Raw genomic sequence first — 21,953 nt, 5'->3', positions numbered from 1 at the left:
CCCTCTGTTCTCAGCACTAACCAGGCTTTAAAATGTCCCCTGCAGTCCAGACATGAGAAGTCTCACTCCTTAGGTTACCAGCTAACTGTTAAAAGGGAAGGAGCTGGCCGGGCGTGGTGGCTCATGCCTGTAATCCCAGCACTTTGGGAGGCCGAGGTCAGTGGATCACGAGATCAAGAGATCGAGACCATCTGGCCAACATGGTGAAACCCCATCTCTACTAAAACTACAAAAATCAGCTGAGCATGGTGGCGCACACCTGTAGTCCCAGCTACTTGGGAGGCTGAGGCAGGAGAATCGCTTGAACCTGGGAGGCAGAGGTTGCAGTGAGCCGAGATGGAGCCACTGCACTCCAGCCTGGCCACAGAGTGAGACTCGTGTCAAAAAAAAAAAAAAAAAAAAAAAAAAGAGGGAAGAAGCTAAGTAAATTCATTTATACTTGTCAGGCCTCACTGCATTTAACACCTCACTGCATTAATAGTTACCACGCCCAGCTAATTTTTGTATTTTTGTAAAGATGGAAATTTCACCATGTTGGCCAGGCTGATCTCCAACTCCTGACCTCAGGTGACTGGCCGGTCTCCGCCTCCCAAAGTGCTGGGATTACAGGCGTGGGCCACCGTGTCCGGCCACTATTTGTATTTTGAAAGCAAAGTTTAATTATCCAAAAGAATTACTCACTAATAGTAGCCCTTGTAGTTGATGGGAAGTAATAAGGAGAGAAGAAATCTTTTCAGTACATTTTGACAATTAATGTAAGCTGAAAAATGACACCTGTAGTAAATCAGATGTGGATTCAAATCCAAGTTCTTACCGTGAAAAGAAAGTAAATTATTTCAATGTCTGTGTCCTGGTTCATTAAATGAGGATAATCATCTGCGCCTTTAGCATCAATCACTTGTTCAATTGTAAGTATGTTTTATTTAAGTGTGAACATTTTTAGGACAGATTGCAGCCACATTCAGGGTCTAGCACAGGGGCAGGCATGTTGTGGACACTCAATAGATGTTTGTTGACCCATACATGAATATAAAAGGGATTTGCAAATTGTAGAGCACCACGCATGCCTCAGTTATAACAATACTTATCTTTATTACTCCACCTATGAAGAAAGCAAGTTCTTCTCTCACTGGAAGTGCTGGTGGTGGGGAGACAGGCTGGGGGCAGCAGGAAGAAGGAATGAAGTCAAACTGGGACCCCTGCAGCAGAATCCACTGGGACACTTACTTAGAATGTAGATTCCCAGACCAGACCGATAGAGTCCGAATCTCAGACCCTTTCGAGGTCAAGCGGCCCTGATTTGGGAGGTGGGTGATAATGGTGACAACCTCATTAGCGCTCTTACTGCTCCTTGAGAAATACTAGTACCAGGCAAAGTGGTGAAGGAAGCCTTCCTGAAGCTGTCCTTTCCTCAGTGACTCTCAAACTACACTTTTACGAAAGAGGAATTTCTCTATTCCACGCGTTTCATACCTCAGAGTGAGGGTGGTAGGTAAGTTAGATTTTCCTCTCTTCATTTAAAAAAAAAAAAAAAAAAAAAAAAAAGTGGTGGTGGGGAGGCGGAGAAGGCCAGCTGAAAAGTAGAGGACGAGGACAGTTAGACACCCGTTTTCTAACGGTCCTGCTGGAGGGGTTCGGCCTCTCAGACTGCGTCACCCTTTCGCCAAGGGTCCCCAAGACGGGCGGGGGCTCCTTGCGGCCGGCTCGCTACTCTCCCCGCCTCCCTGCGCCCTCACTCTCCGCCCCGCTGTGCCCGCGGAGCGCGCGGCCCGGCGCAGCCCCTTTTGGCACCGAGGTTTCCAGGTGCCCAGCGCGAAGGCGGAGCCCGGTTACAGCCGCCTCCTCGGCGCCACAGAGAAGACCCCCGGGAGTTCGGCGGCCCAGGCGCTCCTGCTCCGCGTCCCGAGCCTCCCCCAGCTCTCCGCGCTCCTCCCTCTCGGCGCGCCCGGCGCGAAGCCTGCGATTCGCGAGCCGAGCGCAGAGCGCAGAGCCGAGTGGCGCACGCTGGGCAGTGGCCTGGGCAACCCCAAGCGCAGCCAGAGCCCTCACCCGAGCCCGCTGGCCCGCGCACTCCCGGACCATGACTGCCGAGGGACCCAGCCCGCCTGCCCATTGGCACAGCCGCCTGCCCGGGCTCTGGGCGGCGTCGCTGCTCCTGCTCGGTCTGCCGCGCCTTTCGGTGCGGGCGGATGGTGAGTGTGCGGGAGGCGGCGGGGCGGGGGGTGGAGCGTGGGTTCCGGGCAGGGAAGGCGTAGCTCGCCGGGGCTGCTCCGTCTGACCAGCCTGGCGAGCGGCAAGCGCAAGTCTGAGAGGAACGAGCGAGCAGCGGTCCTGGGACCCGGCATCCCTCTCCTGGCCCACCAAGTCTCCTCGTGCCCGTGCGCGCAAACGCCCGCCTGGTGCCTGGACCTCCCTTAGTGCCGAGCGCGCAGGTCCCGCAGTCCTGCCGCTGGCTTTCCTAAGGTCTCCAAGAAAGCTCAAATGAAATCACCTCTAAGGTACCCTAGAACCTCCTCTGCTAAGGAGTGATTTTCCGCAGTCCCTCAGTTTCTCAACGTCTATTTAATGTGCCCCCGAGGACACCGCCGATGGTTAGAAAACTCCCTCGGATATTTTGGCTTGGTCCAGGAAGACGTGAAAGATAAGTGGGAATCAACGAGGCAAAGAGAGAGAGAGAAGAATAGCCTGGGCAGAGGGAATAACACGTGCAAAGGCTGTGACAGGAAAAATGGGACAAATGATAAAGCAAAGTACCTGGAGGAGAGGGGACGCCTTGAGACATGAGGTAGAGAAATGGGCAAGGGCCAGATTATGGCAGGTTCTCTGAGAATTTATCCACTTTTTGTTTGTTCGCTTGTTTTTTGAGCCTGAATTTAGCTTTTAATACTTGCCCTAGAATGAGCAGGATTGGAGCTCTGTATCCATTCCGTTTTGAAAAGCTAATTCAGCTTTGTTTTCCGGTTGGAACAAAGTCCCGCTGACATGGTACAGGAGCATCTGAAGGAAGCAAGCTTAAAACCAGCAGTTCTCACACCCATGAGGGAGTTCTAGCTTAGGACGAATTAGATTGATAAAAGAGAAAAGCCCTCCGTCGATTTAGGATGCGTTGTGTATTTTAAAATGTGATTCTTGTTTAGCCAACGATATTGGGTGCAACTAGAAGACATGAAAAAGAAAAGAAAAGAAAAGAAAAGAAAAGAAAAGGAAAAAAAAAAGCATGGTTGTCAGGGAAAGGGGAAAGCCAAGGAAAAACCCCTCTGGGTCTTAGGGTTTTTAGTGCTCTCTGGTGTAAGTGCAGGCTTGAAAAGCTCTTCGTTCCTAATTAAGGATGAATGTCTTATTTCTCCATATCCTCAGAGACTGTGTTAGAGACAAAACAGTTTTAACTTTGAAGGCTGTTAGTAACCACTGTTAATTTTTTAAATTGACATGTATTTCACATAAAATTCGTCATTTTAAAATGTACAGTTAAGTGGGTTTTAGTACATTCATTATGTTGTGAAAACCATGGTTTGCATGCATCTAATTCTGGAACGTTTCCATCACCCCCAAAAGAATCCCATACCTACTAGCAGTCTACTGATAATTCTTCACTGTAGTGTTTTTTGACTGACATTGAACCATGAAAATTAAGCTGATTTTAAAGAATGCAAGTAGAATAAATTGGAGCTCATATTAACCTTTGAACAAGATATATTGTGCCAATTTTAATTCCTTTTAAGTAAATATTTTTGTCATCCGTAAGGTTTTAGAGTTTCACCCCATTATAACTGTTTAAGTGGAATGCCATGTGGATAAGGATCAATATTTTGTGCCTCTCTAGCTTGATACGGGTCATAGAAAATTAAAGGCAGAAATGTCACTGGTCAAAGAGAAAGTAAGGACACCACCAGAGGACATGATTCTTTGTCTCCTTCCTTTTCTTTCCCCACTTCCTCAATGGACAATTATAGGTATATTTCCTTTAAAGAAACTCAATTTTCTGAGCCCCAACATTTATACTAAAACCAGGAAGAGTTATAAGCTATATTATCAAAGGATTCTTTTTGGTACTAAATTCTTAACTACCACCAGTTCCTACATTTAGTTATTTGTGTGCTGTGGTGATGGGAGGAAGAAGAAGAAATGCTCAGCTTAAGTATGATGAATTACAGATATTTGAAGAGAGAGATTTGGAGAGAAACTATTTCTAAAAACATGTCATCTGTATAAGGATGGTCTTTGACATTGTGTGCGTGGGCAGAATCCTAAGGAAAAATTTTACAGCAAGAAGACCTAGAACTGAGCCTGGAGTGAGGGAAGCTGGTTTGGGATTATTGAATCTATGTTCATGAAATATATTGGCCTGTAATTTTCATTTTTTATAATATCTTTGCCAAGTGTTGATATCAAACTTATGATGGTTCCTAAACCAAATTGGAAAGTTGTTCCCTCTTTAACTCTCTGAAAGGGTTTCTGCCGGTGAGGGCTTTTGTTTGTTTGTTTTGGTGTGAGATCGTCTGTGTCTGAAGGTTTTCTTGTAGGAAGATTTTAAATAATAAATTTAATTTCTTTAGTAGATAAAGAAATATTCAGATTTTTAAATTAATTTTGTGTCACTATTGCTAAGTTTTGTTTTTTTAAGTTTTTTCCCCACTTCATCTAGATGGTCTAATGTGGCATATGCAATGTAATAATTTCTAATTATCATTTCGGGGTCCACGGAATTTGTAGTGATGTTCCCTTTCATTCTTGATATTGGTAATTTGTGTTTTTGCTATTGGTAATTTGTGTTTTCATTTTCTGTCTTGATCAGTCATACTAGGGGTTTATCCATTTTATTATTCTTTTGAAAAAAGCAACTTTTGGCTTTATTTTCTCGATTGTATGTCTGCTTTCCGTTTTATTGATTTCTGCTCTATCTGTATTATTTCCTCCTCTTACTTTAGAGGATTTGATTTTGTGGGACTTTTGTGTTAGTTTTTTGAGCTAGAAACTTAGATCATTGATTCTCCACCATACTTTTTTTTGTATTAATAATATGAATTCTGAGGCTATAAATTTCTCTTAAACTACTTTAGTTTCTCCATAAGTTTTTGGCCCTTGAATTGACATGTTTTATTTCAGTTGTGATTTCTTCTTTGAACACGGTTTATTTAGAAGTATGTTTTGTAATTTCGCACGAGGGGATTTTCCTAGTTATTGCTTTGTTATTGATAGGCAGTATAACCAAGTGATTGAAATCACTAACAGGGAGCCATACTGCCTGATTTTGTATCTCTGCTGTGTGATCTTGGACAAGTATTAATACTAAACCTTAACTATAAAATGAGGATGATAATACCACATATATCATAGAGTTGTCATAAGGATTAATATAATGAGTATTTGTAAAGCAATTTGAACAACATCTGGCCCATAGTAAATACTATGTAAGTGTTTCATATATAAAATCAGTGATTTTAGCTTTGTTGTAGTCTAAAAGGCATGGTTGGTATGATTTTTGTCTTTCAAGGTTTTTTTAGATTTGCTTTATAGCTCAGTATTTAATCAGTGTTACAAATATTCTGTGTGTGCCTAAAATGAATGTGTATTCTGTAGTTTGGTATGCATTACTGCACGTAGGTTCTTACATCAAGAGTGCTAATTTTGTTTTCTGTTTTAACAATTACTGAGAGGGACAGTAGTTTAAAATTTCCTCAAGGATTGAATTTTTTTGTTTTTCCTTGTAGTTTTGTTGATATGACCTTTTTATAGTTAAATGTAGGAGTACCAGTCACCTATGGATATGTTTGTTTAATTTTTTGTATTATTATAACTTTTGGTTCCAAAGCTGGGGAATTATTATATTTATTATAATAATTTTGCAAGTAGATGGCTTGTCTTAGTCTTTTGCAAGCAGATGACTTGTGTCTTAGCTGTGTCTTAGTCTAATAACTGATGTATTATGAAAAAGGTGGTGACAGATGTAAGTAAATGGTCTCATTCTAAGTAGGTGTTTTCTCCCCCTGCCTTTACCTTAACTTGATAGGGCCACCCAAGGCATTGCTTCATTCCTCCAGGAGGCTCCTGGGGACCTCAGCGCTCCCTCCGGTACCATGGTTTTCTTGCCTAAAATTCTCATCTGCTTTCAGCCTGGGCTTTCACCTCTGCCTGAATTCATGTTCCCATCCCCCCATTGATCACACATTCTTTAAGGCCCACTACATGTCCACACATTAATGTGCTTAGGAAGCCAAGGTGTACCAGACATCATCCCTGTTTTCTTGTCCAGTAGGAGAGAAGTACAGCAGACACAAATGAATGTATTGTGAAAGGGGCTTGGTAGTATACTAAGGCAAGGGACAGAGAGAAGGGAAGCAACCTGTTGTATAGGGGGTCATCCTAGGGCTGAGGGAGGCAGAAGAAAGCAGAGCTGAGGCCTAAATCAGTGCCTTAGACATCAAGTGACCTAACTTAGGGAAGCCTAGGACACTGAGCCTTGACACATGATATTTGTAAAACACCATTTTAAAAGAAAGATTTGAAGGGCTTTTCCAGATCGACACGCCAGAGCAGATGGTTAATTTTGAAAAAAAAAAAAAAAAAGAGCAAAAAAAACAAAAAAAGGGTGAAAATGCTAGTGTAATTATCATCACCTGAGCCCAGGGATGGTGTACAATGTCGTAGTTGCTGCACTTGAAACTTCAGGCAAGGACTGCAGTTCTAACTGGCGTCTGCCAGAGGATGAGTTTGCTGAGACTAACCTCCCATGGATCCTGAAATCCACATGTGTTTGTGCTTGTCCCCACACAGGAAAGCTCTTTGTGCTGAAGTCTCAGAATGGCTCTCAGGGCCTAGAACTGGAGGCTGCTCGACTTTCCTGCAAGAGCAGGGGCGCTCACCTGGTGTCTGCAGACGAGCTGCGGAGAGTGGTAGAGGATTGCTCCTTTGCGGTGTGTGCCACTGGCTGGTTAGCAGATGGCACTCTTGGGTAAGTCAGGCGAGCGCTCCTTTTCCAACTCACCCCAGTTGCACCACCAAGGCTTATATAGGGCTCAGTAATTGTTCTGTTGAGATTCCAGTACAGGGAGAGTACATTGGGCAGTAGCCTCCAGTGTGTTCATGTTTTGCTTTCTTTTGTGTGAGATGGAGTCTAGCTCTGTTGCCCAGGTTGGAGTGCAGTGGTGCAATTCTAGGCTCACTGCCACCTCCACCTCCCGGGTTCAAGCAATTCTCCTGCCTCAGCCTCCCTACTAGCTGGGATTACAGGTGTGTGCCACCATGCCCAGTTAATTTTTGCATTTTTAGTAGAGGTGGGGTTTTACCATATTGGCCAGGCTGGTCTCAAACTCCTTACCTCAGGTGATCCACCGGCCTCGGCCTCCCAAAGTGTGAGCCACCGTGCCTGGTGTGTGTTCATGTTTTGAGTTTGCTTATAAAAGCATTTTTCTGGAGTTCTGTCAGAATGCTTTTATCCCCTTACTTTGTTATGTTGAATTTTCTTTTTTTGTTTTAGACGTAGGGTCTCACTCTGTCAACCAGGCTGGAGTGCTGTGGCATGGTTACAGCTCACTGCAGCCTCAACCTCCTGGGCTGTAATGTTTCTCCTGCCTCAGCCCTTCTGTAGCTAAGACTACAGGCATGTGTCACCACACCTAGCTAATTGTTTATTTTTATTTTTATTTTTATTTTTATTTTTATTTTTTTTTTTTGAGACGGAGTCTTGCTCTGTCACCCAGGCTGGACTGCAGTGGCCGGATCTCAGCTCACTGCAAGCTCCGCCTCCCGGGTTCACGCCATTCTCCTGCCTCAGCCTCCGGAGTAGCTGGGACTACAGGCGCCCGCCACCTCGCCCGGCTAGTTTTTTTTTTTTTTTTGTATTTTTAGTAGAGACGGGGTTTCACCGTGTTAGCCAGGATGGTCTCGATCTCCTGACCTCGTGATCCGCCCATCTCCGCCTCCCAAAGTGCTGGGATTACAGGCTTGAGCCACCGCGCTATTTTTATTTTTTATAGAGATAGAAAATGCTTGCTATGTTGCCCAGGCTGGTCTCGAACTCTGACCTCAAGCAATCCTGCTTTGGCTTCCCAAAGTGCTGGGATTACAAGCATGAGCCACCCTGCTTAGCCTTGAATTTTTTTAAGTAATAAAAATAATACATGCTTATTGCAAAAATTTCAAATAATGCATATATATATATAAAGTACAAAGTAAGTTTCTCTCTTCTTCTCCACCTCAGAGATAATGACTATTAACTGTTTGGTATACATTCTTTATCCCGTTTTTTCTGTGGACACTCGTCTGCATATATATATATATAGAAACATGGCATGGAGGTTTTAAAATATGGCCACAATTTTTTTCACACTACTGGCATCAACAGGTGTGTTCGCCTCTACAGCAAAAGTGAAATTACTTGACTTCTGAAGTTAGGCTGGAAAAATCCATGCTGCATCTGTCTAGATTTCTGGGGACACTCACTTTTGTAGCCTTGAGATGCCGTGCGGAGTATGACTGTGCTGAGATGGGTGTGCTGTGAGGAAGGCCAGATCACATGGAGATATCTCCGTTAGGGGTTCTTGCCAACAGCCCTAACCAGTGTCCTAGCCCGTGGCCAGCATTAACTGCCACAAATGTGAATGAAGATGCCTCTAGGTGATTCTAGCCCCCAGCCATTGAGTTATTGTCAGCCTATGAGTCTTGCCAGCTCAGCCCCTAGACCTTATATGCAAGACAAGCCATTCCTACTGTGGCTATCTGAGTTCCTGACCCGTGGAATCCTTTAGAGAAGTAATTGTTATGGCCAGCTAGGAGAAATCTTTCCAATAGTGCTGAAACCTGCTTGGTTTTAAATTTTTATTTATTTATTAATTTATTAATTTTTTTGTAGAAACGAAGTCTTGCCATATTGCTCAGGCTGGTCTCAAACTCCTGGGCTCAAGCAGTCCTCTGGCTTTCATCTCCCAAAGTGATGGGTTTACAGGTGTGAGCCACCATGCCTGGCCTAATTTTATTTTTTAAATTGACAGATAATAATTGTATATATTCATGGAGTACGTAGTGATGTTTTGACACACATGATGGAGAGTGATCAGATCAGGGTAATTAGCATGTCTGTCATCTCAAATATTTAGCATTTCTTTTTTGCTGGGAACATTCAGTATCCTCTTCTAGCTGTTTGAAATGATATGTTATTGTTAACTACGGCCATCCTACAGTCGTATAGAACACTAGAACTTAGAACACTCATTGGGGAAAGGATAGTATCTTCAATAAATGGTGCTGGGAAAACTGGATATCTATATGCAGAAGAATAAAATTAGACCCCCACCTCTCACCTCATATAAAAATCAACCCAAAATGGATTGTAGACCAAAATGTAAGACCCAAAACTATAAAACTACTAGAAGAAAACATAGGAGGAATGCTTCAGGATATTGGTCTGGGAAAATATTTTAATAAGATCTCAGAAACACAGGCAACAAAAGCAGAAATAAACAAACACTTCTTTAGTCAGGCTCAGAGAAGGCAGGAGCCACTTCACTTTTTCCTTCATGCCACAGGAAATGTGAAAGCAAACAAGGCACCAAGAACTACTTTGGTAGATGATTATCCTAAGATGTCTGGCTGGCAAGTGGCCATGGAAAACACAGACAGCCATGCTGACTCATGTCTCCAAATGTGCTAAGTATGAAGCAGCAACTGAATAAAGGGACAACTGAGGCTACATCCAAAGCCTTTTGGTGAATCTGGAAGTGTGGTCCTCTCTGCCTTACGTTTTATATCCATGCTCTTGAATAGACAAAATATACCCTGTGCATGCATGTCCATAATGTAGTCAAGCAGGAATATTTTTTCATAATTCTGTGACTATAAAATTTCATCAGATAACCAGAGTATTCACAGATTCTGAAGAGACAGCTTGCAACTAGGCTTAGGTCTCTCAGGCATTGTATGCCAGTACTGGACGATTAGAAAGGTCCATCTTCTGTGGGTTTACTGTGAGGTGTTAAGGCATATTAGTGGATCTCTGCAGGCTGAAATGATATTACCTTACAAAGAAAACATACAGCTGGGTGCAGTGGCTCATGCCTGTAATCCTAGCATTTTGGGAGGCCTCGGCGGGCGGATTAATTGTGGTCAGGAGTTCAAGACCAGCCCGGCCAATTTGGCGAAACCCAGTCTTTACTAAAAATACAAAACTTAGCTGGGCATGGTGGTGTGCGCCTGTAGTCCCAGCTACTCGGGAGGCTGAGGCAGGAGAATCGCTTGAACCAGGGAGACAGAGGTTGCAGTGAGCCGAGATGGCGCCATTGAACTCCAGCCTGTGCAACAGAGCTAGACTCCATCTCAAAATAAATAATGAAAGAAAGAAAATAAAGAAAATAGACTTGTTATATTTACTACACAATGTATTAAAAATAGTTTTTCTATCCCTTTTTTATTTTTTAAAATATATTACTCTCTTTTCACCATTCCTATTCAATATCCTTTCATTTTAATTTTCTGGAAACAAGCATCTGACCATTAGTATGTCCATTCCACTGTGGGCCTTTCCTGCATAGTTCTCCACTCCCTCACCACACACTGAGAAGCAATGATTAAATGTGTGGTGCATCTTGTAATTGATGGCATAGTAGACATCTAGCACATCTGCCCTATATCTCTATGAATTTATGTTGAGTGTACATGTAAATCCAGAGAATGATAAAGGCCTAGAGTGATGAATTTAGACTTTTGGGCCACTTGTCTCCTGGAAACTTTTACAGATTCCCTAAAGGGTGACTAAAAAGCTGAATAGCAGTTTTAATAGCCACATGGGACTAGGAGGATGGAGACTTGAATTCACCTTCTGTGTAGGAGGGGACCCGGTGAGCCATTTTGCTTTGGGTTGGGACCTTGCAGGACTATGCCCTAAGGGTAAGCTGGACACAGTACACTGTACAGTGAACTGGACGCAGGCCCTTCTGGGAGAAGCAGCACATCTTCAAATACTCTATAGCCATGAATTTGGATTGAGATGACCCTGAATTTCCAGTGCTCCAGATATCTAGGAGAATCAAATAAAAATTATCTTTTGAGGGAGATAGTATCCTAGACCTCAATTTATTTCAACAAACAATTTAGCCAATGTAGGATTTGTCTCACAATATAAAATAACTAGGTGCATGAGGGGACAAGGCAAGTAGAATAAAATTCAGAAGAAACAATAGGTAATAGAAACTCCAGACATTAGGATTAGTAGATACAGACTTTAAAATAACTATCCTTGACATGTTCAAAGATATAAAAGATGAGAAGGAGAATTTTGGCAGAGGGTGGAAACTGTAAAAATAACCAAATGGAAACTCTAGACATGAAAAATTCAGTAACTAAAATTAAGAAATTAATGGATAGACCTAATAGCTGATTAAAAAGAGCCAAAGGGGCGGGGAATGGTGGTGCATGCCTGTAGTCCCAGCCACTTGAGAGGCTGAGGCAGGAGGCTCACTTAAGGCAAGGAGTTCAAAGTTTAAATACAGTCTGGACAACATAGTGAGACCTTGTCTCAAAAAGAAAGAAAAAAAAAAGAAAACAAAGAAAGAAAAGAGAGAAAGAGAAAGAAAAGAAGGAAGGAAGGATAAAGAAGAAGAAAGAAAGAGAAAGAGAGAAAGAAAGAGAAAGAAAGAAAGAAAGGAAAGAAAGAAAGAAAGAAAGAAAGAAAGAAAGAAAGAAAGAAAGAAAGAAAGAGAAAGAAAGAAAGAAAAGAAAAGAAAGGAAAGAAAGAAAGACTTTTTAAAAAAAGAGCCAAAGAGAGAATTAATGAACTGGAAAATATTTCAGAAGAGGATATCTAGAATCAATAACAGAGGGAAAAGGATGAAAAATTATACAACAAAGGGTAAAAGACAAAGAAGATGCAATATAATTTGAATTATAAAAGGAGAAGAGAAAGAAAATAGAATAAAAGTAATATGAAAATGATCCACAATTGAAGAAAAACATCCAGACAGAGAGTCAAGAATCACTGCAAAGCTGAAGTAAGACAAATACAAAGAAGTTCACAGCTAGGCACATCATGGTAAGACTGGAATAATCATATATGAAGAAAAGAATATTTTTAAAAATTAAAAATGCTGAGATTGTCTTTAAAGGAGGAACAATAAACTGACAATGAAAGCCCAAAGACTTTTGATATTTTGAAGGTACAGAAAGAAAATTACTGCTAACCTAGAATTTTATCCCCCAATGAAAAATATCTCCCAATAATAAAGGTGAGATAAAGAAATTTTCAGACAGATGAAAGGTGAGAGAATTCATTGCATCCAATCTGCACTTAAACAAGTGCTCTTCAGGCAGGAGGAAAATATTGCATGAGGAAGACTGGAGAGGCAAAAAGAAATAAATGGAAGGAGTAAATATGTGGACCAATTGAAATTATGTAATTGTCTGAAGCAGTAATAGTAACACTGGATGCTAAAAAATGATTTATATAAGTGGGAAGTGTTTTAAGTGTATTCATATGTAGTGTTTTAAGTATTTCAAGTTGTATTATTAGGGACAATGATAAAAGTAATATTACATTTCAATAAGTCAAAGAAGTTGTAACTTCTGGGTACCACTGAAGAAAATAGTGAAAGGATATTTAACTTCCAAATCAACACAGAGAAAAAAGAGAATACTCCCTCCAAAAATGAAGAAGAATAATTCAGATAATCCAAAGTGGGAAAAAAGAAAGAAGAGGAAAGGAAGAGAGAATGGGCAGAACTAATAAAAAGCAGATTTAAATTAGATTGATGATTAAATTAAGTATAGTAGACAAGAGGCTCCAATTAGAAAACAGAGATTGTGAGATGAACTTTTAAAAATTCAAGTATTTACTGTTTAGAAAAGATATCCTTAAATAAATTATGGTAAAAAATTATAATGGAAATTATCATGTATTTAGAACTCAGTGATATTAAAAATATACGTAACCAAACTCATGGGGTGCTGCCAAAACTATAGAAGGAAATCTAAAACATTAAATGTTTGTTAGAAAAGGAAAAAAGCTGAAGGCTCATGAACTAAAGATCTAAAGAAATTCGAAGGACAGCAAAATAAGAGAAAAAAGAGCAGAATTTTATGAAATAAAAACCAACATAATCTAGAAGAGATCAACAATATATTGCCTTTGAAACTCGGTTTGATACCTATTACTGCAACTGAAGCATCACCTGTATTTCTGAATTTAGACTTTTTTTTGCAGAAAATGTGTCCAGATTTATGCTTTTAGACAGAGCTCATGAATCAGAAAAATCTCTGCTGATTCGGAGCTGACAGCAGAAGAGAATTATTCCTTATTATTTTCAACCCAGAGTTCTCCTCACTCAGTGCCTTTTTTGTCTGTTTCAGGACAACCGTGTGTAGCAAAGGAAGTGGAGAACAGCAAATCATGAGAGCTGTCGATGTGAGAATTGAGAGCAACCCAGTTCCTGGTGGCACATACAGTGCCCTTTGTATTAAGGATGAAGGTCAGTGCCAGAGTCTTTCTAAAGGTGCTGGAGGGTGTGCTCTTGGGGGTTGCTATATTAGGTTGGTTTCTCTAGAAGAAAACCTTGAAGTGAGGATTTACTGGACATGGTTTATCAGAAAGTCTTCCAAAGAAAAGCCAATAGTATGGTGGGGAAGTGGACAAGACAGGGAAGGGGGTCAAGCATCAGTGCAATATTGAGCGAAATTCACAGTGGTGGTGAGGTGCCGGGTAACTTTGGCTCAATCTCTCAGGAAATCCCTGGAGATAGTGTATATATGTAATCCCACTTTTTCCCATTGGGGTGAGGGAGCTGGAGTAGTTATACCACACCTGTCAGGCATGGGTGAAGGCTTGCTTTAGGAGATATAAATTCCCAGGTTCTTCTGTTTTTGGCTTGTGCACAGGCAAAAGGTTCTAGTAGCCTGAGTGCCACCTTCCAACAAAGAGGCGAAGGTGCCTACCAGGAGTCCCTGTGCATGGGAATGGTAAAAGTGTTTAGAGAATATGGGCAGAGCCCTAGCAGCATCTGGTACAGCTGCTGATGTTCAAAGGTTGTCCTCCAGTCTCTCTTCATATTGGACAGTACACTAAAAATAAAATAGTATCTTTTTCCCAAAAAGGAAATGTATAGGATTTAGGAAACTTCACAGTAAGGAAAATTCAAATTCCTATTGGGAAATCAGCTGAGTGGTGAGGAGAAAATCATAAAGAAGCATCAAGGGCAGCATTTTGTATGCACCAAATAAGTACACTTCTGTTATCAGAAACACATGTGGTTGAAAAAGGAATATTCATGTGAATGGGGAGGGGGAAGCAAGCTTCTTACTAATCGGTCATAGAAACGAGCACAGGTTCTTCTTGGCTGCACACTGGACTCATCGGGGGGGTGTTGAAAAATACTGATGCCTCAGTGCCAGCGCTAAAGATTCTGATTTAAATGTTCTGGGTTTTTTTAAACTCCCCTGTGATTTTAATGTGCAGCCCAGGTTGAGAACTCCTTCTGTAATGCAGTGTTTCCCAGACTCCCCTGATAGTGTGAAATACCAGAAGAACTTGTTGAAAATACAGATCATCTGACTGCATCCCAGAGGCACCAAATCCTTATCTCCAGGAAAGGGGTCAGAGGAGTTGGTAAGAGTCATGGTGATCCCTAAGGGCCTTCTGCTCTGGGGTCCCTCTCTAGGAAGGGCTCTGCCTCTGCTGGTTTCTATGGAAGGGTGTTGGGAGAGTCTCCTGTCATTGGTCCAATCAAGCAACTGAGAGATGTGACTTGGTTTTCAAAAAATCCAGGGAGAGCAGTATCTGTGGTTTATTTTTTTTCTTAAAACACACACACACACACACACACACACACATTAGTAAATTTTTTATTTTTATTTATTTATTTTGAGACACAGTCTTACTCTTGTTGCCCAGGCTGTAGTGCATTGGTGTGATCTCAGCTCACTGCAACCTCTGCCTTCCGGGTTCATGCGATTCTCCTGCCTCAGCCTCCTGAGTAGCTGGGATTACAGGTGCGTGCGCCACCATGCCTGGCTAATTTTTGAATTTTTATTAGAGACGGGGTTTCACCATGTTGGTCAGGCTGGACTTGAACTCCTAACCTCAGGCGATCCATCCGCCTCGGCTTCCCAACATGCTGGGAGTACTGTGCCTGGCCCACATTAGTAAATTTAAATAATCTTTTAAATTCTAAACATAAACAGAGGGTCATATCCCTGAGGGAGACAGGACAGAGCCAGAAGAAAAACAGGACAACCTTTTTTCTTCAGTAATGTCAAAGAAATACGTAGGGCTTTTGAGTCTTATTTCTTTCTCCAATAAACAAGATATATTGGTTAGCTTTTGCTAACTAACATATCACCCCAAAATGTAGTGGCTTAAAACGGCAACTATTTATTTAGCTTACAGTTTTGTGAACCACCAATTTGGCTGCTTTTCTGCCGGTCTTGGTGGGACTTCTTCATAAGTCTGTGGTCTGCTGCTGTTAGCTAGGTACCCTTGCTTCTAGGAGTTGGCTGGCCTTTGGCTGGGGTGACAAGGGTGACTGAACCATGTGTTTCTCCTCACCCAACAGGCCAACCTGGGCTTTCCACCTCACAGACCATCGAGCAAGTTATGTGTATGCAAGTGTGTGCCCCTTTTGCCCACAACTGTAGTGTATGAAGTCAGAGGTTGAGAACATCCATTCATGTCCTATAGGACACCAAAGTCAACGTCATGATAGTGACTCCAGATTAGTCATGGGCAACTCAATATATATGATACATTGCACTCAGAGGAACACATTGATTCAGTGATTCATTTTTTGCATGTTCCTTCCAAAAATGTGTAACTGAATCTAATCACAAGGAAACATTAACCAAACTCAAATTGAAGAACATCCTACTCTTTTTTAAAAAATATCAAGAATAAGAAAGGCTAAGCAACTGTTCTAGATTAAGATAGACCAAAAAGACTTGTCAATGAAATGCAATTCGTGATCCTGGATTGTATCCTGAACTAGGAAAAAATAGTTATAATTAATGAAATTTGAATATGGATCATGAATTAAATAATTGTATTGTATCAACGTTTAAATTTTCTGATTTAGATAACTGTACTGTAGTTATATAAGAGAATATCCTTGTTTTTAGAAATGCACATCAAGGTTTTTAGGGACAAAGGGACATCATATCTACAACTTACTCTCCAATGGTTCAAAAAAGAATTATAGATATATATACATATTCACATATATATGTATACACACATGTATGCGTGTGTGTGTGTGTGGTATGAAGAGAGGAAGAGAGAGAAGAGAATGATAAAGCAAACAGGAAAATGAAAACACATTGGTGAACCTGCATGAAGGGTGGGTTCCTTGCTTTTATAATGTTTATAACTTTGAAATTATATAAAAATTTAAAATATCAAAAAGCTCAGGCTATAGCCAGATGTAGTGGCGCATGCCTGTAATCCCAGCCACTCAGGAGGTTGAGGCATGAAAATCATTTTAACCCGGGAGGTGGAGGTTGCGGTGAGCCGAGATCACATCACTGCACTCCATCTTGGGCGACAGAGCAAGACCGTCTGAAGAAAGAAAAAAAGAAAAAAGCAAACCGAACAAACAAACAAAAAAAGCAAAAAGCTCAGGCCGGGCATGGTGGCTTATGCTTGTAGTCCCAACACTTTGGAGGATAACTTGAGCCCAGAAGTTTGAGGCCAGCCTGGGCAACATAGCAAGATACATATATATACATATGTGAATATGTATATATGTGTGTATCTATAATTTTTTTTGAACCATTGGAGAGTAAGTTGTACATATGATACCCCGTTGTCCCTAAAAACCATCCCTTCGAAAAGTAAAAAAATTCGCCAGGCATGGTGGCGCACCCTGTATTCCCAGCTACTCTGGAGGCTGAGGCGAGAGGATCTCTGGAATTCAGGGGTTTGAGGCTGCAGTGAGCATGCCATTGCACTCCAGCCTGAGCAACAGCCTGAGCCCTATGTCTCTCTCAAACAACAACAACAACAACAAATGGTCTACATACTCCTCCAAAAACAGCAAAAACAACAGCAGCAGACAAAAATAAACCTAAGACACAAAATAACACTGAGTCATGGGGAGCCGGTTGGAGAGAGCCAGTGGAATGGGAGGGTGCGGAGACCCGGGCACAACGAGGGCACGCCACCAGAAAGCTTGGCAGCGAACTGTCCGGATGTGTTCCAGAGGCAGAGTATCCATGTTGCTGTCGGCTTTTGGGCTTCCTGAGCTCATCATGGCCATGCATGAGCCTAGCAGAATGACAGGCTTTCGATGAGGCATGTGCTGAGGCTCCCGTGACACCTGTTGGCATGTGTGTGAAGACTGGATGCCATTTGAAAGGAGCGGGCATTATGTGTGGTTCATCACTGTTACAGTGCTCGAGGGCCCTGCATTCCAGAGCAGCTCGCCCTAGCCTAGACTGGACAAGAGCTGCACAGGGCAAGGGTTACAGGGAAGACAGGAGCCTTGGTCTGCTGGGCCTACTTGGTGAGGAAGCTTCAGGTGAGCCATGAAGAGGACGCAAGAACGCATGCGGAGATGGCACGAGGACTACAGGACTGTTCTCCTGGGGCCTAACAGAAAAGCAGGATGGATTCCCACAGTTACTCAGAGAGAGTTCTATCCCTGCCCCTCTGCCTTTTCTCCTTTAGAAAGGGCTTGTAAACGGGCCTCTTCCTGCAGGGCCCTCCGCCCTTCTCAGCAGAGTTGCTGCTTTTCCTCAGTAGAGCCTTTGTTGACAGCACAGTCAACAAGGGAAATCTGTTTGCTCAAGGAAGGTGCAGTGCCTTGGCGGAAGCAGAGGAGAACAGGCTGTGCTGTGAGGTTCCCGTGTGAGTGTAGGTGAGGTCCAGCTCAGCAGATGCCCCCGTGCAGTGTTCCTCCAAAGCTTGCCTTTTTCCCCGTGATGCTGCGTGGCGCTAAGCTGCTTCTCTTTGGCAAGACTGGAAGAATGAAGAGTGCTAATTCCAAAAACGGCAGACATGTGCCTCATAAAGAGCCCAGAAGGAAAACAGAGCCTGTGGAATGTTCAGGCAGCTTCCTCCTGTGTTTCTTTATAGAAATAAAGTTCATCGTGAATGTAGACTTTTCTCAGTTTCCTTTCAGTATTTTTGTTTCACTGACAGTGAATTTCCAACCCTGTGGTGATCTCACTTAAACTAATAAGTGAAGTTATTTTTAACCAACTGGATTCTGATGAAATAAGCTGCCTCCACTTGGGTCTTCTGGCATTGCTTCTCTTGGCAGCTTGTCTGTGGGGTCTGCAGCTTGGGGTCTGGAGGCTTTGATTTTCCTCTGACCCTCTGTTGCCCTGAAAGCCTCCACTGAGTATATACTTCTGTTTCTCCTGATCTAAGACAGGTCTGGCCTTGCTTCCCTCTTCCCAGCCCACTTCACCTTCTTAGTACTGCATTCCTCCTCCCCTGCATACTTTATGATTGCCTCTGTTGCCCTTAAAAACAGGAGTGAAATTATTCCCGTCCTTTATGTCATTAAGAAGACAGCTGGATGCTCCCCTGTCTTGGTGAGTGATCAGGAATTTTTGAAAGTAGCTAATTTCCGGGACTGCCTGGAGAAGGCCCCGTGTCTCAGGAATAACTTTGGGGAAATTCTCCAGCTGTAATACCAGATTGGAACCAGTTAATTGCATTGGTTGGTACAGCTGATAGAGAACACTTAGTTCAGGGTCTCCCAGGGAAGTGTGAAAACCTCTGAGCTCATTACCATAGACCTGCTTTCAGTCATTTATGTGTTCATTTATTTGTCCAGGGTCAGGCAAAGTTCAGTGCTCAGACTTGTGGGTGCTTCAGATAGATGATAGATAGATAGATAGATAGATAGATAGATAGATAGATAGACTCCTCCCCTCTCTCAAGGAGTTAACAGTGTGTCGGGATAGGTAAGAGAGGAATATTTTTCCATGACACAAAGGAGAAAGGTTATTAGGGAGACTTCCTAAGCAGTGGCATTTGAGATGGATAAGTTGAGGGGGTAATAGGTAGGGAAGAGAAGACAGGACATTGCGGACAGGAAGAACAGGGGTAGCCAGGGCTAGGAGTCTAAAGATCCCAATGGCTTTGGGAGACTAGCTGTGGGTGAGCCATTGTACTGGAGCTCTGGGAGAGTGGGCTGGGTCGGCACATCCTTGGGGGCTTGAGTAGTTGTTGGGCAAGGCTGAGGTGGCTGCAGAGGGCAGCCCAGATAATTCCCACACAGTAAGCAGTGATGCCCTCTCTCCTGCCACCCACACACCCAGGCCTGGGTGGGCATCAGGTCTTGTTTTCTCAGACCTGAGGTCTCCTGCTCCAAAAATGTGGGCTGGACCAGTCCTGATACACCAATAGCCAGTTTCCACGAGTGCCAAGTGTCTGGGCAGCCAGAGAAATGTTGCCAATGGGTCTTTTGGCCCCAAAGGCAGATATCTCTGTGGTGTCTTTGTGGCCTGGGGCCGTGGGCACCAACAACCCAGACAGACTTCTCCACTTCTGTGCTACTCAGAAGAACTGGGGCTGTACATCTGGGCCTGTCGGTGTGGTCAGGGACTTGTGGTTTGGTTTTCTGGTGTGTGGTAAATGTGAGGAGTTCAAAGCCCTTCCTTGCAGACACATACATGTGTGCCCAGGGCTGGATGTGCCCCTGGACAGCTTTATTCTTAAGCCTCTGCTGATCCAGTGAGGGTCCACATGATCTGTGAGCATGGACTTGGAGATATCTGCCTACATGCTGTTCTATGGCAGCCTCTGGACCTGCAAGCGCCACTTAGTAACAGTCTGTTATTTGCCTTTTTAGAAAGGGCCTTTATGCTGTTCTTTCCAAGACAGGCTTTCTCATTGTTTTCAATAACAATAAGCTAAGAATTTTCCAAATTTTTTAGTTCTGGTTCCTTTTTGCTTAACAATTCCATCTTTAAGTCGTTTATTTCTTCTCAAATTTTACTGTAAGCAACAATGAAGGAGCCAGGTCAGTCCTTCAAAACTTTGCTTAGAGATTTCCTCAACCAAATATTCAATTTCATGGCTTGCAAGTTCTACCTTCCGTAAAACCCTAGGACACAAACACAACTCAGCCAAGTTCTTTGCCATTTTATAACAAGCATTGCTTTTCTGCTGATATTCGCCAACATGTTCCTCATTTCCATCTGAGACCTCAGCAAAATGGCCTTTATTGTCCATCATCCTACCAACATTCTGTCCAGAGTTATTTAGGTATTGTATAAGAAGATGAAGACTTTCTCTACAGCTCTCTTTTCCTTCTGGGCCCTCACCAGAATTGCCCTCAATGGTCCATTCATGGCAATGTAGTCTTCTTCTAGCATGCTTGACATTGACATGGCTACCCAGCCTGGTCTTATCTCCTAGACCCGTAACGCTAAGGCTGGAGGACTGGAAAATCCACAAGAGATGTGATGCACTGCAGAAGAAGCACCTAAAACATTCTAGCACCTCAAAACTTTTCTAACTTCTACCTGTTAATTCCAAAGCTGAATCCACATTTTTAGGTATTTGTTACAGCAAACCCCCTACTTCTTGTTACCAATTTCTGTTTAGGCTGCTATTTAAAAATAACATAAACGGGGTAGCTACAAATGACAGAAATATATGTCTCACAGTTCTGGAGGCTGGGAAGTCCAAGATAAGGTACGGGCAGGTTCAGTGTCTGTGAGAACCCACTTCCCAATTCACAGATAACTCTCTTCTTGTGGAGCCTTCACATGGTAGAAGGGGTGAGGCAGTTCTCTGAGGTCTCTTTCATAAGGGCACTAGTCTCATTCACGAAGTTTCTACCCTCATGGTCTGTCTTGTACTGCTATAACAGAATGCCTGAGACTAGCTGATTTATAATAAACAGAAACTTATTGGCTCAAAGTTCTGGAGGTTGATGAGTCCAATATCAAGGTGGGAGCATCTAGCAAGAGCCTTCTTTACGTGGCAGAAGGTGAGAGGAACCGAACTCACCCTTTTATAATGGTACCAGTTCCACCTAGGAGGGTGGAGCCCTCCTGGCCTAATCACCTATTAAAGGTCCACCTCTTCATACTGTTACAATGGCTATTACATTTCAACAATGAAGTTTGGAGGAGTCAAACATTCGAACCATAGCATGGCCTAATTGCCTCCCAAAAGTTCCACTTCCAAATAGCATCACATTGGGGATTAGGTTTCAATATATGAATTTTGGGAGGACACAGGCATTCAGTCTATGGCAGAGTGACAGCTATGACATGAAAAATCTTCTAAGACACATTATGCAGGTCTCAGAATCTGTGTAGTATAATCCAATTTATTCTTTAAAAAAACTTGTTTTTGTGTATATGTGTAAACGTGTGCGTGTGTGTGTGTCTGTGAAATTTCCCCCCAAGAAAAAAAGACATCTGAAGGAGAAACACTCTAGAAAGGGAGTAGCAGTGAGACTGAAGGGAGATGTTTATAGTTCATGCTCTATATTTTGTATATTTTGATTTTTTTTAAGAGTGCACATGCATTATTGCATTTCTTATGTAGCTTTAAAATATCTCTCTTCTATGTGTCTGTTCTCAGCCTGTCTTTTATCTTTTACGTGGGTGTTCTTGAGGCCAGGGTCTGTGCTTAGAACTGGGCCTTCTTCAATATTTTGGGTGTGCCATGTTCACACTCCTGTGTCTGCTGACTCCAGTGTCCCAGAAGTGGGTAAAATATGGGTGATTCTTCCTAACTCTCTTTCCCCCAAGTGAAAGGTTTCCTCTGCAGTGCACCACATCTCCTGTGGATTTCCCAGTCCTCTGGCTCTGTTGTGGGTCTAGGAGATGAGACCAGGCTGCAGAGCCATGTCAGACAGCAGGCAGGAAAGAGCTTGGTGTGTTTGAGAAAACAGTGAGCCTAGATGGTTTCAGGTGAGAGAGAGCGATCCAAGACCGGGCTGAACAGGTTGGGATAAGAGCTGGATATGCAGGGGTGAGAATATTGGATTGAATTTTTAGGAGAAACAGGA

The 21,953-nt window shown here is 42.7% G+C and overlaps 1 protein-coding gene across 2 annotated transcripts in view; it reads left to right on the top strand.

The window, feature by feature from the left end:
- The first annotated feature begins 1,797 nt into the window (after window positions 1-1,797).
- The window catches only part of SUSD5 (sushi domain containing 5), a 67,539-nt gene continuing 47,383 nt past the window's right edge, over window positions 1,798-21,953 (top strand). The window contains exons 1-3 of one of the 2 annotated variants that reach the window (XM_008009391.3): window positions 1,798-2,192; window positions 6,775-6,952; window positions 13,336-13,454. In XM_008009391.3, coding sequence (XP_008007582.3) covers window positions 2,081-2,192; window positions 6,775-6,952; window positions 13,336-13,454 — 409 coding nt within the window. In that variant the 5' untranslated portion in view covers window positions 1,798-2,080. The remainder of the gene's footprint in view (window positions 2,193-6,774; window positions 6,953-13,335; window positions 13,455-21,953) is intronic. The other variant, XM_008009392.3, reaches the window with a different exon arrangement.

Source organism: Chlorocebus sabaeus, chromosome 15 (assembly GCF_047675955.1).
Source record: "Chlorocebus sabaeus isolate Y175 chromosome 15, mChlSab1.0.hap1, whole genome shotgun sequence".
NCBI lineage: Eukaryota > Metazoa > Chordata > Mammalia > Primates > Cercopithecidae > Chlorocebus > Chlorocebus sabaeus.
The sequence above is the reverse complement of the archived record's forward strand: the minus strand, read 5'-3'. Positions and strand labels throughout refer to the sequence as shown.